Source organism: Microtus ochrogaster, chromosome 6 (assembly GCF_000317375.1).
Source record: "Microtus ochrogaster isolate Prairie Vole_2 chromosome 6, MicOch1.0, whole genome shotgun sequence".
Classification (NCBI taxonomy): domain Eukaryota; kingdom Metazoa; phylum Chordata; class Mammalia; order Rodentia; family Cricetidae; genus Microtus; species Microtus ochrogaster.
Window position 1 is genome coordinate 49,321,134 of NC_022013.1, and position 17,914 is coordinate 49,339,047.

A 17,914-nucleotide genomic window follows, 5' to 3' on the forward strand; every position below is an offset into this window, starting at 1 on the left:
AAAAAAAAAAAAAAAAAAAAACCCACACCAGCTTTGTAAGAGCCACACTGAACAGAACCTATAATGCCAATCCAGTTTTCCTATGGGACAGGAAAAATCTTTTTTTTTTTTTTTTTGAGGTCTTACTATATGCCTCTCAAATTAGCATCAAAATCATTATCCTTCTGCCTCAACTTTACAGTCAGGCACCACGACACCTTGTAGGAAAAAAAAATTACTTCTTAAAATTTAGAGACAAAAAGAAACCAACTAATCATTCACAGGTAGGAGCCTTATTTAGCTCTCCAGTGACACAGTTACAATGTATTCTGTTCAAATTTGTCATTGTGGCCAGGTCAACCTGGCCCTCACCTGCTCAGGAAGGAGAGAGAATAAAGAATTCACAATCAAGTAGAGAAATGACAGCCAGAATGTGTGGCTTCTCCACTATGGCTGTGCTTTAGGGGTAGTTGAAGGCTGACATTTTTCTCTTTTCCTCTGTTTTTGGGCTGGTCGTTCCCATCTGAAATTCTGATTAATGCCAGTGACCTCCCAGCTTGCCTTTGGCCACTCAGAAGGCAGCTTCTGTCAGCTTCTCCATCCCTTTATCAGGGCACCTCACAGGAGTCTGCCTCAACAGGTCAGGATCTTTGTTTGACACTGTCTGCAGCATCCATACAGGAACCGTGTGTTCCAAAGGTTCTGGGCAGGATGCAGTTGAGGCAGGCCTCATAGCAGAAGAGTCAAGGAGGGAGGGAGCGTTTGTCTGCGGTTTCTGCTGTGGTTTGTTTTTGTCTCATTATTTTAATCCTTCGGAGAAATAGGTTCGGCTGAAGCCGCAACCCCAGGTAAAATTGAACTTTCTGCCATCTGTGTCCATGCCAGGGTCCCAGTTTGTTGTCTTGTTCTATTGATGCCATGTCCCACTAGAAATGGAAGCGACGCGACCAGTTCGAAGCTATCCACAAGAGGAGGATTGGATGGAGAAGGTGCACCAAGTCCCTCGAGAAGTAGAATCTCTAATCAGAACTGCTTAGACTTTTTTTAAAATGATAGATGTAAAATTGGGGTTGGTCTCTAAAGTCTGTGCCACACACCCCCCCAAAATATCATTGCCTGACAGATAGCGTTAAACCCAGGGATCATGTTAAGGCAGCATCGTGCAAAGCAGGCTAAACTGGAAGCCAAACCGTGGAAGACCCACGAATGTGCTGGCACGGTCACTCCCTGCCGTGAACTCGAATGTTATGGCCGCAGCTGGTGTTTCTCTTCCTCACATTTTCCCCGGTTTTCTTCTTCCTCCTCCCCTCTTCCTCCTCCCCTCTTCCTCCTCCCCTCTTCCTCCTCCCCTCTTCCTCCTCCCCTCTTCCTCCTCCCCTCTTCCTGTCCATCCCTCTCCCTCTCATTGGTCCTATTCCCTTCTAGACAAACTTGCTTAAACACTCGTAAGTTTCCCATAAGACACTGTTAACAAGTACAGACACCATCTCTTCAAATGTCAGCCTCAAGCGGTTAACGTGATGGCAAGCAGAATCATGGGTATGCCGTGCACGCTTAGCCTTTTAAGTTTGGCAGTGCCACACATATGCCAATAACAGACAATACCCTCCAGAAAACGCCTGCGGAGAACCGGCAGGCCACGCCTTCTTGGGGAGTTGGGCTGTCTGCTCTGTGTGTTGTGAGACCTTCGAATCTATTTCATATTAAGCAAGAAGTCTAGATTCTACACAGTTTATGTGATGGTTTTATATTTTGACTTAGCTTATTTTAGTGCTATGAGCCAAACACTGTAAACCGTATATGCCCTTTTGATTAAACTTCTGAGTGAAATTCATCATAGCAATCTATTTCCTTTCTTAGCAATTTTATCCTCAGATGTTTCTGCTCTCACTGCGTACTGAAAGGTTATAGTGACTGCTAAGATTCTGAGTCTACGAGAAACAAAAAAAATGAAGCCCAGACAGAAATTCTTGCCAGTTAAGCTGTGGTATCACTGGGCCTTTCGAACCCAACACTCTCAAGACGAAGGCAGGAGAATCACAGGTTCAAGCCAGAACCTGTGAGTCCTAGTTTGTGACAGAAAAAACAGTGGAGAGCTGGAGGGCTGAAGGTGTACCTTGGTGGCATGATACTTGCCAAGCACGTACAAATCCCTAAGTACAGAAAAAGATGGAGGAGGAGGAGGAGGAGGAGGAGGAGGAGGAGGAGAAGAATCTGATAGCCAAGAAGCCTGGCCCTAAAATAAAGTAATCATTCAAAACCTCTGGGCCACTCATCCTACCCTGAGCTTGAGAGAGACCCAGAGGCCCTTTTGGAGTATCCCTGTCTCTTTTTCTGGCTTAGTCTCTAGCCTGCCTGCCTGCCAATGCTTACCATACTCTCTTCCAAAGGCATAAAAGGTTGAGCCTTAGACTTAAATGCCCATGGTTCCCATCACCCCAGACTCAGCCAGCCAGAAGGTAAAATGGCAGGATACTCAGTGACCCTGGAGAGTGGTATGGGGTCAATAGGGACCACCCTGAGAAAAGAGTCTTTGAAGTGGGAGCCTCTAGGGCAGTTTCGGGGGGCAGGGAATTGAGGAATGTCTCAGACAGCAACCAAGAAGGCCTCTAAAGTGAACGCTAGCTAAGGTTTTGCTCCGTGCTTTCCATGCAGTAGCTCCACAATTTGTTGAGCAAATGAACAGATGGATAGATGGGTGGTTTAATTAATTGATGTGGTATTTATCCGAGGTTTAAAGATTAACACTACACAAAGCTTGGGTCCTAATACCAAGAATTAAATATAAAAGGAATCAGGATTAGCCTGTTAGGAAACGGCAAAGCCATTCAGGCAGGGCTTTTGAGTATATAAAGAAATAGCATACGGCCGAGTGTTGCACAGGAAATGGGCTTAAATTAAGAGTCTAAGCCGTGGGATGCACTGCGCAAGTTCAGCATCAAATTGGAAGAATGACTAAGCACAACAATCTTTTAGCTTCTCTGGGAGTGTTCAAGTGCAGAGTCACCCCGCATCTCAGCCCCCCAGAGCTCTTGCCGCTCTGAGCTGACGGTTCTATCCTATGAAGCAGAAACCACCCAAATTGCTTTCTGGAGTTGGTAGCTAGTCCTCTTTAGTGGTTGCCTGGGAAACTTGAAGACCTGGCTCCTCAGATCAGCAGTGCAGTGTTGTGAGCCCCTATGCCGCAAACCACCTGTGTCTGGCCACCGTGTCCGAATGGGTGGAGGCAAGCCCAAGTTCTTTTTCTCTGGCCTTAATTACTAACAATGGATTCTCAGATCACACATTACATCACACAGAGACTGTAGTCGTTTGTACGGCGGCTACATGGAATTAAAGGGGCCCTAGAGTTCCTGGAGGCCTTCCCGGAGGCAGAGGCAGACACTTGTCAATAGAGTCCCTGTAAGTAGTTACAGGTGCTATTAAAGAACCTGTTTGGGGAGCTGTGATTCCAGCCGCAGAGACACAGGACTGCTCAGACAAGGTGCAGAGACTTGGAGGAAAAGCGTAAGATCAGATCCAGACAGACAGACTACAGTTCAAGGGGACCACACCACATCGAGCAGTGAGGACCACGCTGAGCCAAAGCCTCAGGGACGGTTGGGAGTTCTCTGCCTCTCTGACCTTTGATGTCTACACGAAGCTTTGTGCTCCTGTGAAGATGAGAGGTCAGATGGATGAGGTCCAAGTGAGGGCATGCATGCCCGTCAGTCTGGTGCAGTTGACAAGCCCTTAGGCCACGTTTCTCTGTACGTCTTTAATATACCTACGTGCCCACACGTTTTCCGTGGACCTCAATGAGTTTAGAGGTGGAACTTTTTACTTTTAGGGATATGCCGTCTATCAGTTTATGCCCCCGGGGTTCTGGGGCTCAAGTGATGACATCTAGACACAGATGCAATGCAGGATCGCCCTCCCTCTGTGCTTGCTCCCAGAGTACAGCCAAATGCGGCTCCTAAAATGGAGTCTCCCAGGGCAGGACACAGCCTGAGAGCAAGCCACTGTTTCCCACACGATGGAGTAACTTAGAGTCCAATCCAGCCTGATCCACAAAGGTAGCCTCTGGGTACATCTCCCTCTGACCTGCCACAGCTAATACTTCCTCTAGACATCAGGACAGATCCAACTGGGCAAGTGGTCTGCTCTGAAGTGTAGACCAGCCAAAGTTGAAAGGAATCCACACGTAGGTGTCCCCTTCTTCACAGGCAGCACCCTCAATTTCAGATCTGTCATGGAGATTAACCTAAAATCCTTAGAAACAGAGAGGTATCAGGGTAGACTGGGGCGAAAGAGGTGGAGAAGAGGGGGGAAATGATAGCATGACTCTCATAGGTGTTTCTTTAGGGGATAATTAAAATGTTCTAACACTAGTAAGTGGTCGCAGTTACACAACTCTGTGAATATCTTAAAAACCATTGATTGTATGATCTTTGAATTGTATCTTAGTAAAGTTGTTACCAGAAAAAAAGATTCTTAAGAAGTAGTATTTTACCATATCAACCCATTTTTTTTTTGTTCAAGGTAATACTTAGCAATTAGTCAAACAAGCCAAATGTTAGCTAAAAACAAAGGTCTCCAGGTCCTTTTTAAACCATCAAATGACACTTGCTTTCTTAAGCATTGCTTAAGGGCCTGAGGCTGAAGCTCATTTGTGGGGGGCCCGTTTTGCAACCCCCAGCACCACGTATTAAAACAGAAATGTATATAGATGTTTGCCTAAAAACAAATATATGTGTGTGTGTTTGATAACATGGCAGCATAGTTTATTAGTCTGAAAAATAATTTATGCACGCAAAGAGAAACTGGGAGAGACATGTCAACCTTAAACTCCCGTGGATTGTCATGGGCCTTCGTCGTTTCATGCCTGGAACCTCCAATAACCTTTCTGGTGTTGACCTGGGATGACTGTATCCACAGTTCCTCAGGTGACACATCTCGCATCTGATCTAGACATCCGACACTGACGTTATGTCACCCTTAGCGTCCATGTTTGGCAACAAAACTAATGTCTATGCGCTTTTCTTTTGGGGCCACACTGGCAGCTGGTGACTCATTATGGGAGTGTGGCTCAGTTCTCTAGGGGGTTGGGGAGCTGCGGTATCGTCAGGTACAGCCACTGACCAGAGGGGACTCCCTGCCTGCCTATTCGCTATGTATAGGACACCATCCCTGCTGGCGTTATTTTCTGTTGAACAGTGGGCCCAGGCAGAAGGATTGCTATGCCATTACTCGTGGCAACTGCCTTCCATAAATAAGATTGTTCAGTTAATATCACAAAGAGAAGAAAATGATGGTTGGGGTGCGCTAGGGTGACCACCTAAGCAACTGCTACCGAATCAAGTAGCTACTTCTATTGAAAGCTGGTTGATTAAAAGAAGGGTTTAAAGAAGGGTTTAATCAATACCACCGGTCTTATATGTTTTTATATTCGGTGTATCTGCTATAGTGCTTAGCACACAGTATATGCTGAATGTGTTCTGGCTGGCGTCATCAGTAAATGAGTGACTGGAAACAAACCATTCCCTTCCTTTTGTCCCTTCTCCAAGACTCTCCCAGGTTAAGTTGTTGTTGTTGTTGTTGTTGTTGTTGTTGTTGTTGTTGTTTTGAGACAGGGTTTCTCTCTGTAGCCCTGGCTCTCCTGAAATTCAATCTGTAGACCAGGTTGCCCTTGAACTCAGAGATCTGCCTGCCTCTGCCTCCCAAGTGCTGGGATCAAAGGTGTGGGCCACCACCAACTGGCCCAGAATTATTTTTAAACCACCCGATGAGATGCTAGAGAAATGGTTTGACCATTAAGAATACCAGAGTTGGGTCCCCCTCACCCACTCTGGGCAGGACAATCGTTTGTAACCAGTGCCGGGGAGCCAGTGTCCTCTTCTGGCCCTCACAGGCACCTACATATGCACATACTAACCCCAGACACATATATACACATAAAACTACATTTTTCTAATCTTTTAAAAACGTGAAAACTTTAAATAACAATAATAATAAAATGCTTGATACGAGTTCTGGAAACCTTGAGTCAAACCGTTGAATCTCCGTTTGCTTGATAAAACAAAATAAGAGGAGCTGTTGTAATTAACATCACAATCCTGCTCAGCTGCAGCTCGTCCTTCAAAGGCTTCCGTCTGCATCTGAAGCAGCAATGTTTTCCTAGATTGAAGTCGAAGCAAAGTTATTTCTAATAAACGATGGAAAGGCATAGTTGTCTCCGTGGCTTTTCTGTTTTGAAAAATGAGCCTTCAGTGACCTGTGGTCACAAAAACGTCGATGAAAATGTCATGGGAAAATATACCGTAAGTTACCAGTCTGGTCAACCCCCACGATCACGTTTAAACTGAGAAAGATTCCCCCAGCCCACGACCTTCCTTCCTAAGCACCAAGACCAGGAAGGCCCTGTTTCTCGCACCTTCCCACTTTCACAAACCTGCAACCCATGCGCTCTCTAGAATAATGGCTTGAGCTTATCTAAAGGCACACCTGTCTTTGTCAAGTGTTTCGGTGTGTGGCCATGCAGGGGAAGAGGAAAAGATGGGCACTGGCAGGAAGAAGGCTGCTTCGGATGTTATTTTTAACCAGAGCTCTCTGAGCCCAGGGAGTTTGAGCCAACAACTAAACCCAGTACCGAAGGGTGTCACCGTAGTTGGTGTTCTTTCCTGAATCAACAGAACGTCTACTCTTTCTTTCCACCAGCAAGGTTCGGCTGTGTATTCATTTCCCAGGCTGTTTCAGACACCCTTGTTCACTCCACTTGAGCTCTCTATTTTTAGGGAAAGCACAACTCATTCCTGGCACCAGATGTTAGAAGTGCTGGATTTCATTCTCTGTTCTATAATTCCTAGTGAGATGCTAAGAGAGGCTCAACCCCTTAAAGCCAATGTCCCGGCCTGGAAAGTACTTGGCTGCTGTATTAGATAAGACTAACTACTTAGTTGCCTGGGATTTTTTGTTTGTTTGTTTGTTTTTTACATTTGTAAACATTTATTCTCTTGAATTGAAAAAGGCTTGCATCAGCACATTGTACAGCCTTGCAAAATTACACAGAAATTGAAAATAAGGTTCCTTGTTCATATGTTCCTTGTGCAATGAGTCTTTGATGTCCAGTAATCCACTGCAAACAATGAAAACAAAATTTAAACCACTTAAGAAGTTTTCGGCACTCGTCAAGTGCATTTCCTTGGGAGACAGCCTGGTTTCTTATCTTGAGAAAGGATGGGGCCTTAAGTGCAAGTTCTGAGATATGCTTTGTGAAGGAGCCTGGAGCATCCATAACTTCCACACGCTGCTTAGATGATGCCCCCTCCAGCAAGCAGAAGCTCCATGTTCATGACAACTCTAGATGCTAGTTGGCTCCACTGAGTCTGTAGTTAACCACCCCTGAGCACACAATCTTGTCTCTGGTTGGGCAACCTTGAGGTGTCTTTGCTTCGACAGGATGCTCTTTCCTCACCTTCTGCTTTGTCCTTTGCAGGGTACATCCCCAGCTATTTAGACAAAGATGAGCTGTGTGTCGTGTGTGGGGACAAAGCCACGGGGTACCACTACCGCTGCATCACCTGTGAAGGCTGTAAGGTAAGCACCAGGGTCCCCAGCACAGACCACGGTGCAGCACCGTTCCTCTCCCAGAGAGCCACTGGAACTTATCCAGGGCTCCACTGGTCCTCTTCGTTTCTGATATGCTCAAGATCTGAATTTTCCTTTTTCCTGATGAACAACTAGATGAAATTTTTGCAGTAGGGTGGTGTTCCATTTGTTGTGTTTTTAAACAAACACGACATATTGATACTAATAACACTTACTTGAGTTTTAAAGCATATTTTTTAATGTACGATCAACCCAATGCTTCACTGTCTTGCCTCTGATTTTATGTGCCCCGTCTGAGAAGCCTGGGCTTGCTCCTCCACAGCCTTTTCTGCTGCAGATCTGCATGAGAATGCCACTTCTAAGGGTTCCATTAGGCAGAATCTTTGAAGCCACTTAGACTCAATTATGTTCCGGCATTTATTCAAAGTGGCTTTCCGCAGAGCCTGTAATAAATGGAGTCAGGTTGCCACTGGGTAATTTTGTGCTCTGCAAACCTTTCTTCAGGAGATTCTTGACAAAAACATACCGGTGCGTTCACTTCTCCAAAGGGAGCTTCGTCTGCCTACTTACAATCTTCGTCAGCAGAATGAAACTAAGCACTATGGAAAAGATCTTTGGGCCCATCAACCTAGGCTAGAAAACAAACATGAGGCTTAACCCAGTGTGGTGCCCATGCAGCTGTGTAAATGGGATGTGCTGTGTAAATGGGATGTATTGAAAACCCAGGGAAGGACTTTGTATCTCCTTTAAAGTTTATGGTAAAACTTGTATTGAAGTTAAAGAAAAATAAACCCGGAGCTTCCTCTTCCTCATCCTCTTCCTCTTCCCTTCCCGACCTTTTCCATCTTTCTTCCACACCCTCCTTGGCTTCCTTCCTGCTCTTCCCTTTAAACCCCATAATTAATGGGTTAGTTCCATTCACTCCATGGTGGGCTCCACTTCCCTACTGGGAGATTGTCCATGCCGGTCCCCTATTTTTCCGCACCTAACATTATTAAGCACCTCAGTGATGCTGGGGCATCTCTGCAAGGGCAGCAAGCGTGGCCCTTTCTGGGGTCCTGGGGCCTCACCTGCCACACAATCAGTTGGAATGTGTGTGACGCTCGCTAGGCACTCTCCTTCTCCAGGATCCTTCTGATGCAGGATTTGCAGGTGGCAAGACTGGGCTAAAGGTCGTGTTGTTTCCATGGAAATAAGATTTTGTCGAGTTTAAAAAGCTAATCACGAGTCCTGGTTGTTGTTTATTAATTAGGAGGTTTGCAGTTGCAGGCAGGCCTGCTCTCAAAAGTGTGGTTCCATTGCTTTGTTTGAAAGGAATAAGGCTAGCTTAGTTTGGTGCCTCAGGCCTGAAATTCCAGCATGACCTAGACTTCACAGCCTGTGTCTCAAGTCAGATCCTGTTTGTAGGTTGACCCCATCACAGACCCACAAAGGAACCTGGAAGGGACAAGAGGTTCTCAAGATTTCTTCATATGATGAAGAAGCAACTTGGGAAAGGTAGAAAGAGTTTTTCAAATCTAACACCATCTTCAAGAGTCTCGAGAGATGAAAAGGTCTCACCTCACAGTTCAGTCAAACCTACAATATATACAGACAGAATCTGTATTGTCCTAGCGACAGAGATTTTGGAGCTGTTACCTGCTGTGCTGTGTAACTCGGCACTTTGTAGAAAGAAGGTTGGTGTTGCCCCAGTGCAGACTGTTCATAACGACAACTCCAAACACAACAGTTCCCTCTGAACACGGAACTGAAGTGGTACTCTCATTTCATGCTGTCACTGTGATAAGACTAGCAAAAAAAGCAACTTATGGGAGGAAAGGATTTATTTAGCTTACACTTGCAGGTCACAAACTGCTATTGGAGGAGTCGGGGCGGGAACTTGAAGCAGAAACAGGGAGGAAGCTCCCTTGCTGGCTTGTTCTAATAAGCTCGCTTTCTTATACAGCCCAGGACCACCTACCCAGAGAGTGGTGCCACCTACAGTAAGCTAAGCCCGCCTACATCAATTAACAATCGAGACATGATAGCATGGCAGAATTGTCAGCGCAGCCCCACAATTGAGACTCCCTTGGTTGACTCTAAGTCATGTCGAAATGACAGTTAAAGATGGATAATAGCATGAAGGTCCATGAGAGCGTACGTGCGTGCGTGCATGCGTGGTATTTCCCTAAAGAAGTGGGAGATCCCCTTGGAGATTTAGTCGAGAACTCTTTCAAAAATGTGTTTGTTAGATTAAAGTTTTAGGAATGAGCAAGGAGACACTTTTTATAATATCTGCTCATTTAAATAATACAGCAAAACTATTTCCTTTTATACCAGGTGAGCTGTTAAGGTCATGAGACTTAGTGTGCCTATGTGGATCGTGGTACACATTTGGAATCTGGAATCCTAGCATTTGGGGGACTAAGCCAGAAGGACTGCAGGTTCAAGGGCTTCCAGGGCTATCTAGGAAGTTCCAAGCAAGGCCTGATTCCAAAAACAATAATATGGAACACAGCTCCTGTGTTGTAAGCTAAGTGACCACGTGATCTGCGGCAAGTGATTGAGCCCATCTAAGGCATAGTTTTGTAGTCTCCACAATGGTATCTTTAATAGCACCTCCCTAGTGAGGTTGTGGGGTAAAGGCATTCAGAATGCATCTGCACACCGTCTGTGACCCTCACCGTCAGAGCTTACAGCCATTATGAGTTCCTCAACATTAAGAGTACAGTGGCCAGGACCTAGGACTTAAGTCTGTAGAGGTTCTAGGATCATGCCTTAAAGGCCCAGGGCAGTGGTAAACTTTTAAATCCTAACACCAGAGAGACTGAGAGAAGAGAATCATGAGTTCAAACCCAGTCTACAATACACAGAAAGTTTCATTACAAGCCAGCCTTGGCTACATAGCAAGACCCTATACCAAAATAAGTAACAGTCTTGAAAGTTATGTAAGTCAGTCCAAAACTAGAATCTAACAGTGTTCTTCAGAAAAGAGGAAGCATTTTGACTCATGTGCCTGCAGACACTGGAAGGAAAGGAGGTTTTAGAAATAAAAACTCCAAGCTCAAATCTTCTGTTCTTAAAGTCCTGTTGTTTGAAAAATTGAGGGAGTCGGTCATGGACAGCTTGTTAGTTTCTTTTTTCTTTTTTTCCCCCCTTCTTTTCAACTTTTTTTGAAAATAGATTATTCTGTCATAGACTATGTCCTGGATAGTTTCCTCTCCCTCCCCTCCTCCCAGCTACCCCTACATCCCATCATGCCTAGCTCCACTCTATTTCCTCTTCAAAATAAGAGCAGACCTTGAAAAGATGACAGTCAAACAGGACAAAAACAAGATACAATAAGACAAGTCGAAAGAGTTCATATCAAGGCTGGGCATGGCAGCCCAATAGGAATTAAAGAGTCCCAAGAGCAGGGCAAAGAGCCAGAGGCAACCCCGCTCCCACAGTTAGGAGTCCCACAAAAACACCAAGCTAACAGCTTTAACGTATACACAGAGGACAAGTGCAGACCCATGCAGGCTGTGTCTGCTTCAGTCTGCGGACCCACGTGAGCCCTGCTTAGTTGCTTTGGTGAGCCATGTTTTCTTGGTCTTTCCTCCTCCTCTTCCATGGGGTTCCCTGATTTTGTAGGGGAGGGACCTGATGAAGACCTATGATTTAGACTCTCTCTCTTCATAATGTCTAGCTGTGGTCTCTGTGCCTGCTCCCTCCCCATCTGCTGTTGGAGGAAGCTTCTATGTTGATGACTGGACAAGGCACCGATCCATGAGGATAGCAGAATATCATTAAGAGTCACTAGGAGCCCCAGCACATCTTGCAGGCAGGACAGATTATAGATGGAAGGTTTGTGACTGGGTTGGTGTCCAGGTCTCTCTTCTCTTCGTGTAGTCTTCAGAGTACCATCCCACAGAGACTAGAACGTAGGGATGAAGGCTCCATGCAAGCACCAGGTCGGCCTCTCTGTTCAATGAGCCCTATGGATGTTGTCCTTGGCAATGGGCCCCTACTTTCAGTTTTCAGAGAGTGACCCTCTGTCCTAGCATCAGCCTGGGCTGCTTAAGGATCTCCACAGGATCCTCTTGGCCAACAGCTCAACCAAATGTAACGCAGTCCCACCGCTGGGAGCCTTGCCTGGCTACAAAAGATAGCCAGTTCAGACTCTGTATCGTCTGTTATTAGGAGTCCTCACTAGGGTCACCCTCATAGATTCTGGGAAGCTTCCACCACATTTGAGTTTCCACACTAACACTCCCCCCAGTGCTCCCCAATTCCAGCTGTCTCTCCCTGAACTCTCATCCTCCCCATCCCCCAACCCGATCCCTTATGCTCCTTTCCCCATCAGCCCCCAGTCCACCCACAAAATTTATTCTATTTTTCCTTCCCAGAGAGATCCATGCATCCCCCTAGAACCTTCTCTTTACCCATCCTCTCTGGGTCTGTAGGTTGTAACTTGGTTATCATTTACTTAACATCTAATGCCCTCTTATGAGTGAGTGCATACCAGGTTTGTCTTTCTAGGTCTGGGTTACCTCACTCAGGATGATTTTTTTTTTCAAGTTCCATCCATTTGCCTGCAAATTTCATGATGCCACTTTTTTAACCGCTGGGTAATACTCTATTGTGCAAATGTACCACATTTTCTTTATTCATTCTCCGGTTGAGGGTCATCTAGGTTGTTTCCAGTCTCTGGTTATTATGAATAAAGCCACAATGAACATGGTTGAGCACGTGTCCTTGTGGTAAGATGAAGTATCCTTTGGGTATAGGTCATGGTCATTTTAAGAGTCAAACAAGAATTAAATGAAATCTCTAACTGGAATAAAGATAAATATTTAGTCGCCAAATAATTTTAAATGTTCTCAGTGTATATTTCACTGTATGTGGTAGTAGGTTTCTTAAGGAAATATTCTTGCAAGTGTCATTAAATAACTGTCAATCAAGTATCCTGCTGTTTTATTTAAGGATAAAGTAATAAAGATTTTTCATTCACTTAGCTTAGCTGCATAATTATGATACCCCATGAAATAAACGTTATACCACTTAGTGTATAGAAACATGAAAGCAAACACCCATCAGCTTCGTCTCCTTGAGTAAAAGCCACAACAGTGTAGACACTGTAGACCTGAAAAATCTCCCTCAGCACATTGGATTCACTTGCATCCACTTTCCTCTGTTTGAGGGTACAGATAAAGTTGGAGGCCCCAGGCCAGGCCAAGGGCCAGAACAGTTGATCTCATTTTAGGTAGACATAAAACTCCAGAGTTGTCTAGTTTCAAAAAAATATGAATCTGGTTTTTTGGGGGGGATCTTTCTTATTTAGGGTTTCTTTAGAAGAACCATTCAGAAAAGTCTTCATCCATCTTATTCCTGCAAATATGAAGGAAAATGCGTCATAGACAAAGTCACTCGCAACCAGTGCCAGGAATGTCGCTTTAAGAAATGCATCTATGTTGGCATGGCAACAGACTGTGAGTAGATGCTCTTCATTTGCTTGATATTGAGGAGTGTTGACGGGAGGGGGCAGGGGGAAGGCTTGGTTCAAGAACCACAAAGAAAGAAAGAACCTTCGTGGACAGAGTCTGGCTCTCGTAGCACCCCTCCCAACCTGCCTTGCTGAAGTGGGGGGAACATTGGTTTCCTTCTCCCTAACTTATCAATTCCCAACTTCCAAAGCAACCCGATGGTGTGGGGAGGGTGGTTAGGTCATCTCCGTGTGTGTATGAAGGGCAGCCCTATTATCAAGCCTGTTTCATGCTACAGATGTCCATGTAGTATGAACATCTTGTTATAGACTTGTCCATGTAGCATGGTCACCTCTCACACACAGGCTTCATGTTCAGAGAGGTTTATAGGCCAGTCCTTGGGTCTTCAAAAACAAATGAACTAATCTGGTTGGCATACTTTAGAGATGTGGTACTGGCAGAAAACATCACATACAAGAATTTTTTTAAAAACTTCAAAGTTGAATGTTCTCACATGAATCATCCCACGGTTGATTGCTTATTGTATTTTTAGCCAAAGGAAAAAAAATTAGGTAAAACTCTGCTTCCCACTTTTCTAAATACCATAGCCCTGGGGCCTCTCCTCCCAACCCAGGGATTTGCTGGAGTCACCTTAATTATCATAAAACAAAGAACTGTGCCTTTCAGAAAAGGCAGCCTTCCCTCTACTGGGAATCATTCTGACTGATTCCCACAGCCATCCTGTTTATACATCAGAGGTTTTAATCATGAGTTACAAAGAAAAAGCCAAACACGGGAAACAAAGAAAAGGCAATGAGAGCTTTCCTGACATAAGAAAAAGCAATCCCGGTTTATATTGGTGCCATAGTGTGCTCCCTGAGAGAGTGAAAAAAAAAAATCTATGATTTCCTCATAGAGGAGAACTCTACAGAGAATGTTAAGAGATCTATTAGTATGTCAGGCTGGAAGTTCTGCCTGTCTGCCCCTCAGGTCCAGGGCATCCCTACCTCTAATGGGTTTGGGCCATAGCTTGAACCCAAAAACGTATGTCACTGTTCCAAACCACTGTTATTTAAGTAGCCATTTCATTATTTTATTAAGTGTAAGGTGTGGAGTTGAAGATGCTCAAGGCCCCTCTAAACAGGGTGGATATAAGCTTTGAGGTCTTTTTCTTGCTTCTGAGGTGTTTTAAAAGGTTCAAGTTTCTACGTATAAAACCTCTGCTCAGGGACAGCCAGATGTTTCATTAGGAAGAGGCACCTGCCACCAAGCCAGACACCCTAAACTCAATCCCTGTGACCTATATGATGAAAGGAGGGAGGGAGGGAAGGAGGGAGGGAGGGAAGGACGGAGGGAGAGAGGGAGAGAGGGAGGGAAACCTCTGCCCAAGTCCCAGACCTACCACCAACCAGGGATGTGACTCCAGAGTTAAGCTTCATGTTTCTTGCTGGAGAAATCACCACCTACCGCACAGAACCAGGTCCAGTCTGTAACAGGTGTCAAATGCAACAGTGCAATCTGTTGGAAGCCTTTGGGCAATAAAGCTTGGAGCCTTGTGAGCCTTTAGGATGTGACCTCACAGGACCGCTTCATAGTTCCCACGTTAGCAGACACTCGTGTGACTAAGATTCAATCCTAGTGAGATCATCTGGGTTTGCTTGTGAATTAGCTGGGCGCCTTGCTTCTCTTCTTCTTGGTACGTCTGCCCTTGGCATGGCCCAAGGAAAACCAGTTGTAGGAACTGAAGGCAAGCATCCTGGGTCATCCCTACGATGAACTTGATGTGTGACTTCAGGCGAGTCACAGCCTTGGGATCCGTTCCCCTCTCTATGAAAAGGGGAAGATGGACTAGATTCTGTCTGAGGTCATCTAGAACCTGAGTCTTGGAGATGGGCAGATGCTGGGGTGAGAGCGCTGCCGTGAAAGCAAAAGGCCCTGAGTTCTAACCTCCAGCAGCACATAAGATCCAGCCATGGCCACACGTGCAGGTAGATTTGGGGGACTCACTGGCCAGGAGCCTAGCCTACGTGCACACTTCAGGTTCATTGAGAGGCCCTGCCTCAAAACATGTGAAGGGGAATAGGGGAGAACACCTGGCATACTTCTCCCTGGTCCCTCCCTCCTTGTCCCTCCCATCACTACTCCAGAAGGCTCCCTTAACTGGAAGTGCAGAAGCCCCCGGCGTGAATGCAGATGGCAGCCGGGTTGATTTCTCAAGAAAGCCCAAAAGATTTCTCAAGTTTAAGTCTCACTGCTGCTGATTTTAGGGGCACTGCATTCTGTAGAGCTGAGTTCCTGGTGCCCAGGTTCCTTCTAGCTCTATTTTGGAAAGTTGGTCTGGACACTGGGAGCTTGACACTGGACCCATATCAGGCAGTGGTTAATCAGAGGCAGTTTGTCTAGTGTGGACCTCTAAGCCAATGGTTCTCAACCTGAGGGTCACAACCCCTTTGGGGCCAAATGACCTTTTCACAGGGGTCACCATCGGAAAACACAGATAATCAATTATGACTAATAGCAGTAACAAAATTACTGTTATGAAGTACAACAAAATAAGTTTATGGTTGGGGGTCAGCATGAGGATTTGTATTAAAGGTTTGCAGCTTTAGGGAGGTTGAGAACCACTGCTCTAAGCCATTAAGCCCAGGGCCCCCAGGTTCAGGACCTACAGTCTGCTCCAAGTTCTATATTATCATAGGGTCCCTCTCCCCTGTCCCCTCATAGTGGTGCTGGATGACAGCAAGAGACTAGCCAAGCGGAAGCTGATAGAGGAGAACCGTGAGAAGAGACGGCGGGAAGAGCTGCAGAAATCCATTGGGCACAAACCCGAGCCCACCGATGAGGAGTGGGAGCTCATCAAGACAGTCACCGAGGCCCACGTGGCCACCAATGCCCAGGGCAGCCACTGGAAGCAGAAGCGGAAATTTCTGGTAAGCTTCCTTACAGGGCTCACTATCCCTGTATGCTTCCATTTTGCCTTGGTTTAAGGGTCCTCTGCACCCTGCTGCCATTAGTGCCCCCATTTCCCTTTGGGCAAGTGCAACTTAGAGAGGCCAGGAGCCGGAGCCAGGGTCGTGCTGGCCAGACGGGGGCAGGGATGGGGGCTGCAGAGGCAATGGTACAGATGAGCATTCTCTGGAGCCTGGAGCAGTTTCCCAGGCTTCCGACCTCAGGGTGTTTTTCATGTTAACGAGGCCAGGGCTGGAACGGACTCCTCAGGAAATTCTGGTACCTGCTGGCTTACTCTTCTCCTGCCCACCTCTGCCAGATTCCCAGAGCACATACTCAGCCACCGAGGCTAATCCACACACATACCCCCTTCAGCAGAATCTCGAGGAGGAAAGGGCTCAGACTACAGATCTAAGTTGTTGTTGTTGTTGTTGTTGTTTATTTATTTTTATTTTTGATACATTTTTTCATGATTTTATTATTATTGTTTTACAACCAGACCACAGTTTCCCGTCCCTCCCCGTGTATCTAAGTTTTTTTTTCCTGTCAAAGTAGAAATGCTTATCTGGGAATAAAGCTTGGGTCTAGGAGCCAGGGAAGAAGAGTATAGCAATGGGGAAGGTACAGAGGCAAGGCAGATCTCTTCAGATCTATGGATGCTTATTGGGTTTTCAGTGAAAGCCCTTACCATCCATTTCTCAACTAGACTTCCTAGTACTCCGAGGTTGTTGAAGGGAGCTGCTATCCCCATTTGGCAGATTCAAAAACTAAACCCAAGGTCATCTACCGATGCTAAGCCAGGCCCCAAGTCGACTGGTCCAGGTCACCCCACCCACCTCATCAGACAACCTGCTGTAGCCAGTATCTAGCCACCTCAGAGACAGGCTCTGCTCTCAGTGTTTGATATAAAGACTCCTGTGAGCACCTTGCAGGCAGCAGAGCCTGTGGGTCTGACTGCACATCAGAGTTTCTCTCTGTGCACATGAAGATGTCATGGCGGAATTACCTGTGTGCAGCAACCACAGCATTACAGTGCGGTGGTCTGAGACTTCGGTCAGGCTACGCAGAATGCCAAGGCAGGAAGACGGCAAGTTGAAGGCCTGCTTGAGTTATACCAGTCCAGCCTAGGCAACTTAATAAGACCCTATCTCAAAAGTAAAAACAAAGAGCGAACCACAAATGACAGTCGTAAAGGGAATTTCAGAGGGCGAAGGCTACGTGTAATCCACCTATCCTAAAACAAATCCTCTCACTGTCACCGTGAGCAGATACTGGCACACATCAGTGTGCTTTGTTGATGGTCTCTATAACAGTAACCAAACACTCAAGGGATGCTTATGCTATGCCAGATTCCAGCCTAAGCTCTCCGAGTCCTACCCGTCCCTCCCTATATCAACCCTATAGGCAGAGACAGAGAACAGCTCTATTTATAGGAGAGAGATGTGTGGGAGACTTATGGGGCCTCCCACAGCTAGAGCGTGGGCAGCGCATGCAGTCAGGGCTGTCTGATTTCCTGCCTACCACCTGCATAGCCTTACAAGAGGTCTTGGGAGGGCAGCATCCTGGTGCCTCACCTTCGGGCCCACCCTGGCGTGGGTGCACTAATTCTGGATCAACAGGCCAATCTAAACCCATGTGTCTAGAACATATCAGTTCTAGCATGCCCCCAGGCCTAAGTCTACCCTTTTCTCAGATGTGCGGGCCCCTGCTGGGCCTGGCGCTCCTTCTGATTTCAAGTAGTCCCCATGAAGTAGAATTCCAGCTGAATGCTGAGTCAGGTAGAGAAGTCAGGGCCCATGCTGCACTTCTGGAATGTTTTATGCTTTTACTTTTTCACCCCTAGGTGGGGGTGAATCCAACTAAGCCTGTTTCTGCCATCACTGAAGTTTCTTTTCAGAGTCTAAAGATTTATCCTTTTAAGTTGTGCGTATGTATGTGTTTATATGTGCATGTGT

The 17,914-nt window shown here is 46.1% G+C and overlaps 1 protein-coding gene across 3 annotated transcripts in view; it reads left to right on the top strand.

Moving 5' to 3' along the window:
• The window catches only part of Thrb (thyroid hormone receptor beta), a 337,187-nt gene that overhangs the window by 300,302 nt on the left and 18,971 nt on the right, over positions 1-17,914 (top strand). For all 3 annotated transcript variants that reach the window (XM_005348559.2, XM_026779793.1, XM_005348558.2), the window contains 3 exons: positions 7,454-7,554; positions 12,869-13,016; positions 15,735-15,940. In XM_005348559.2, the coding sequence (XP_005348616.1) occupies positions 7,454-7,554; positions 12,869-13,016; positions 15,735-15,940 (455 nt within the window). The remainder of the gene's footprint in view (positions 1-7,453; positions 7,555-12,868; positions 13,017-15,734; positions 15,941-17,914) is intronic.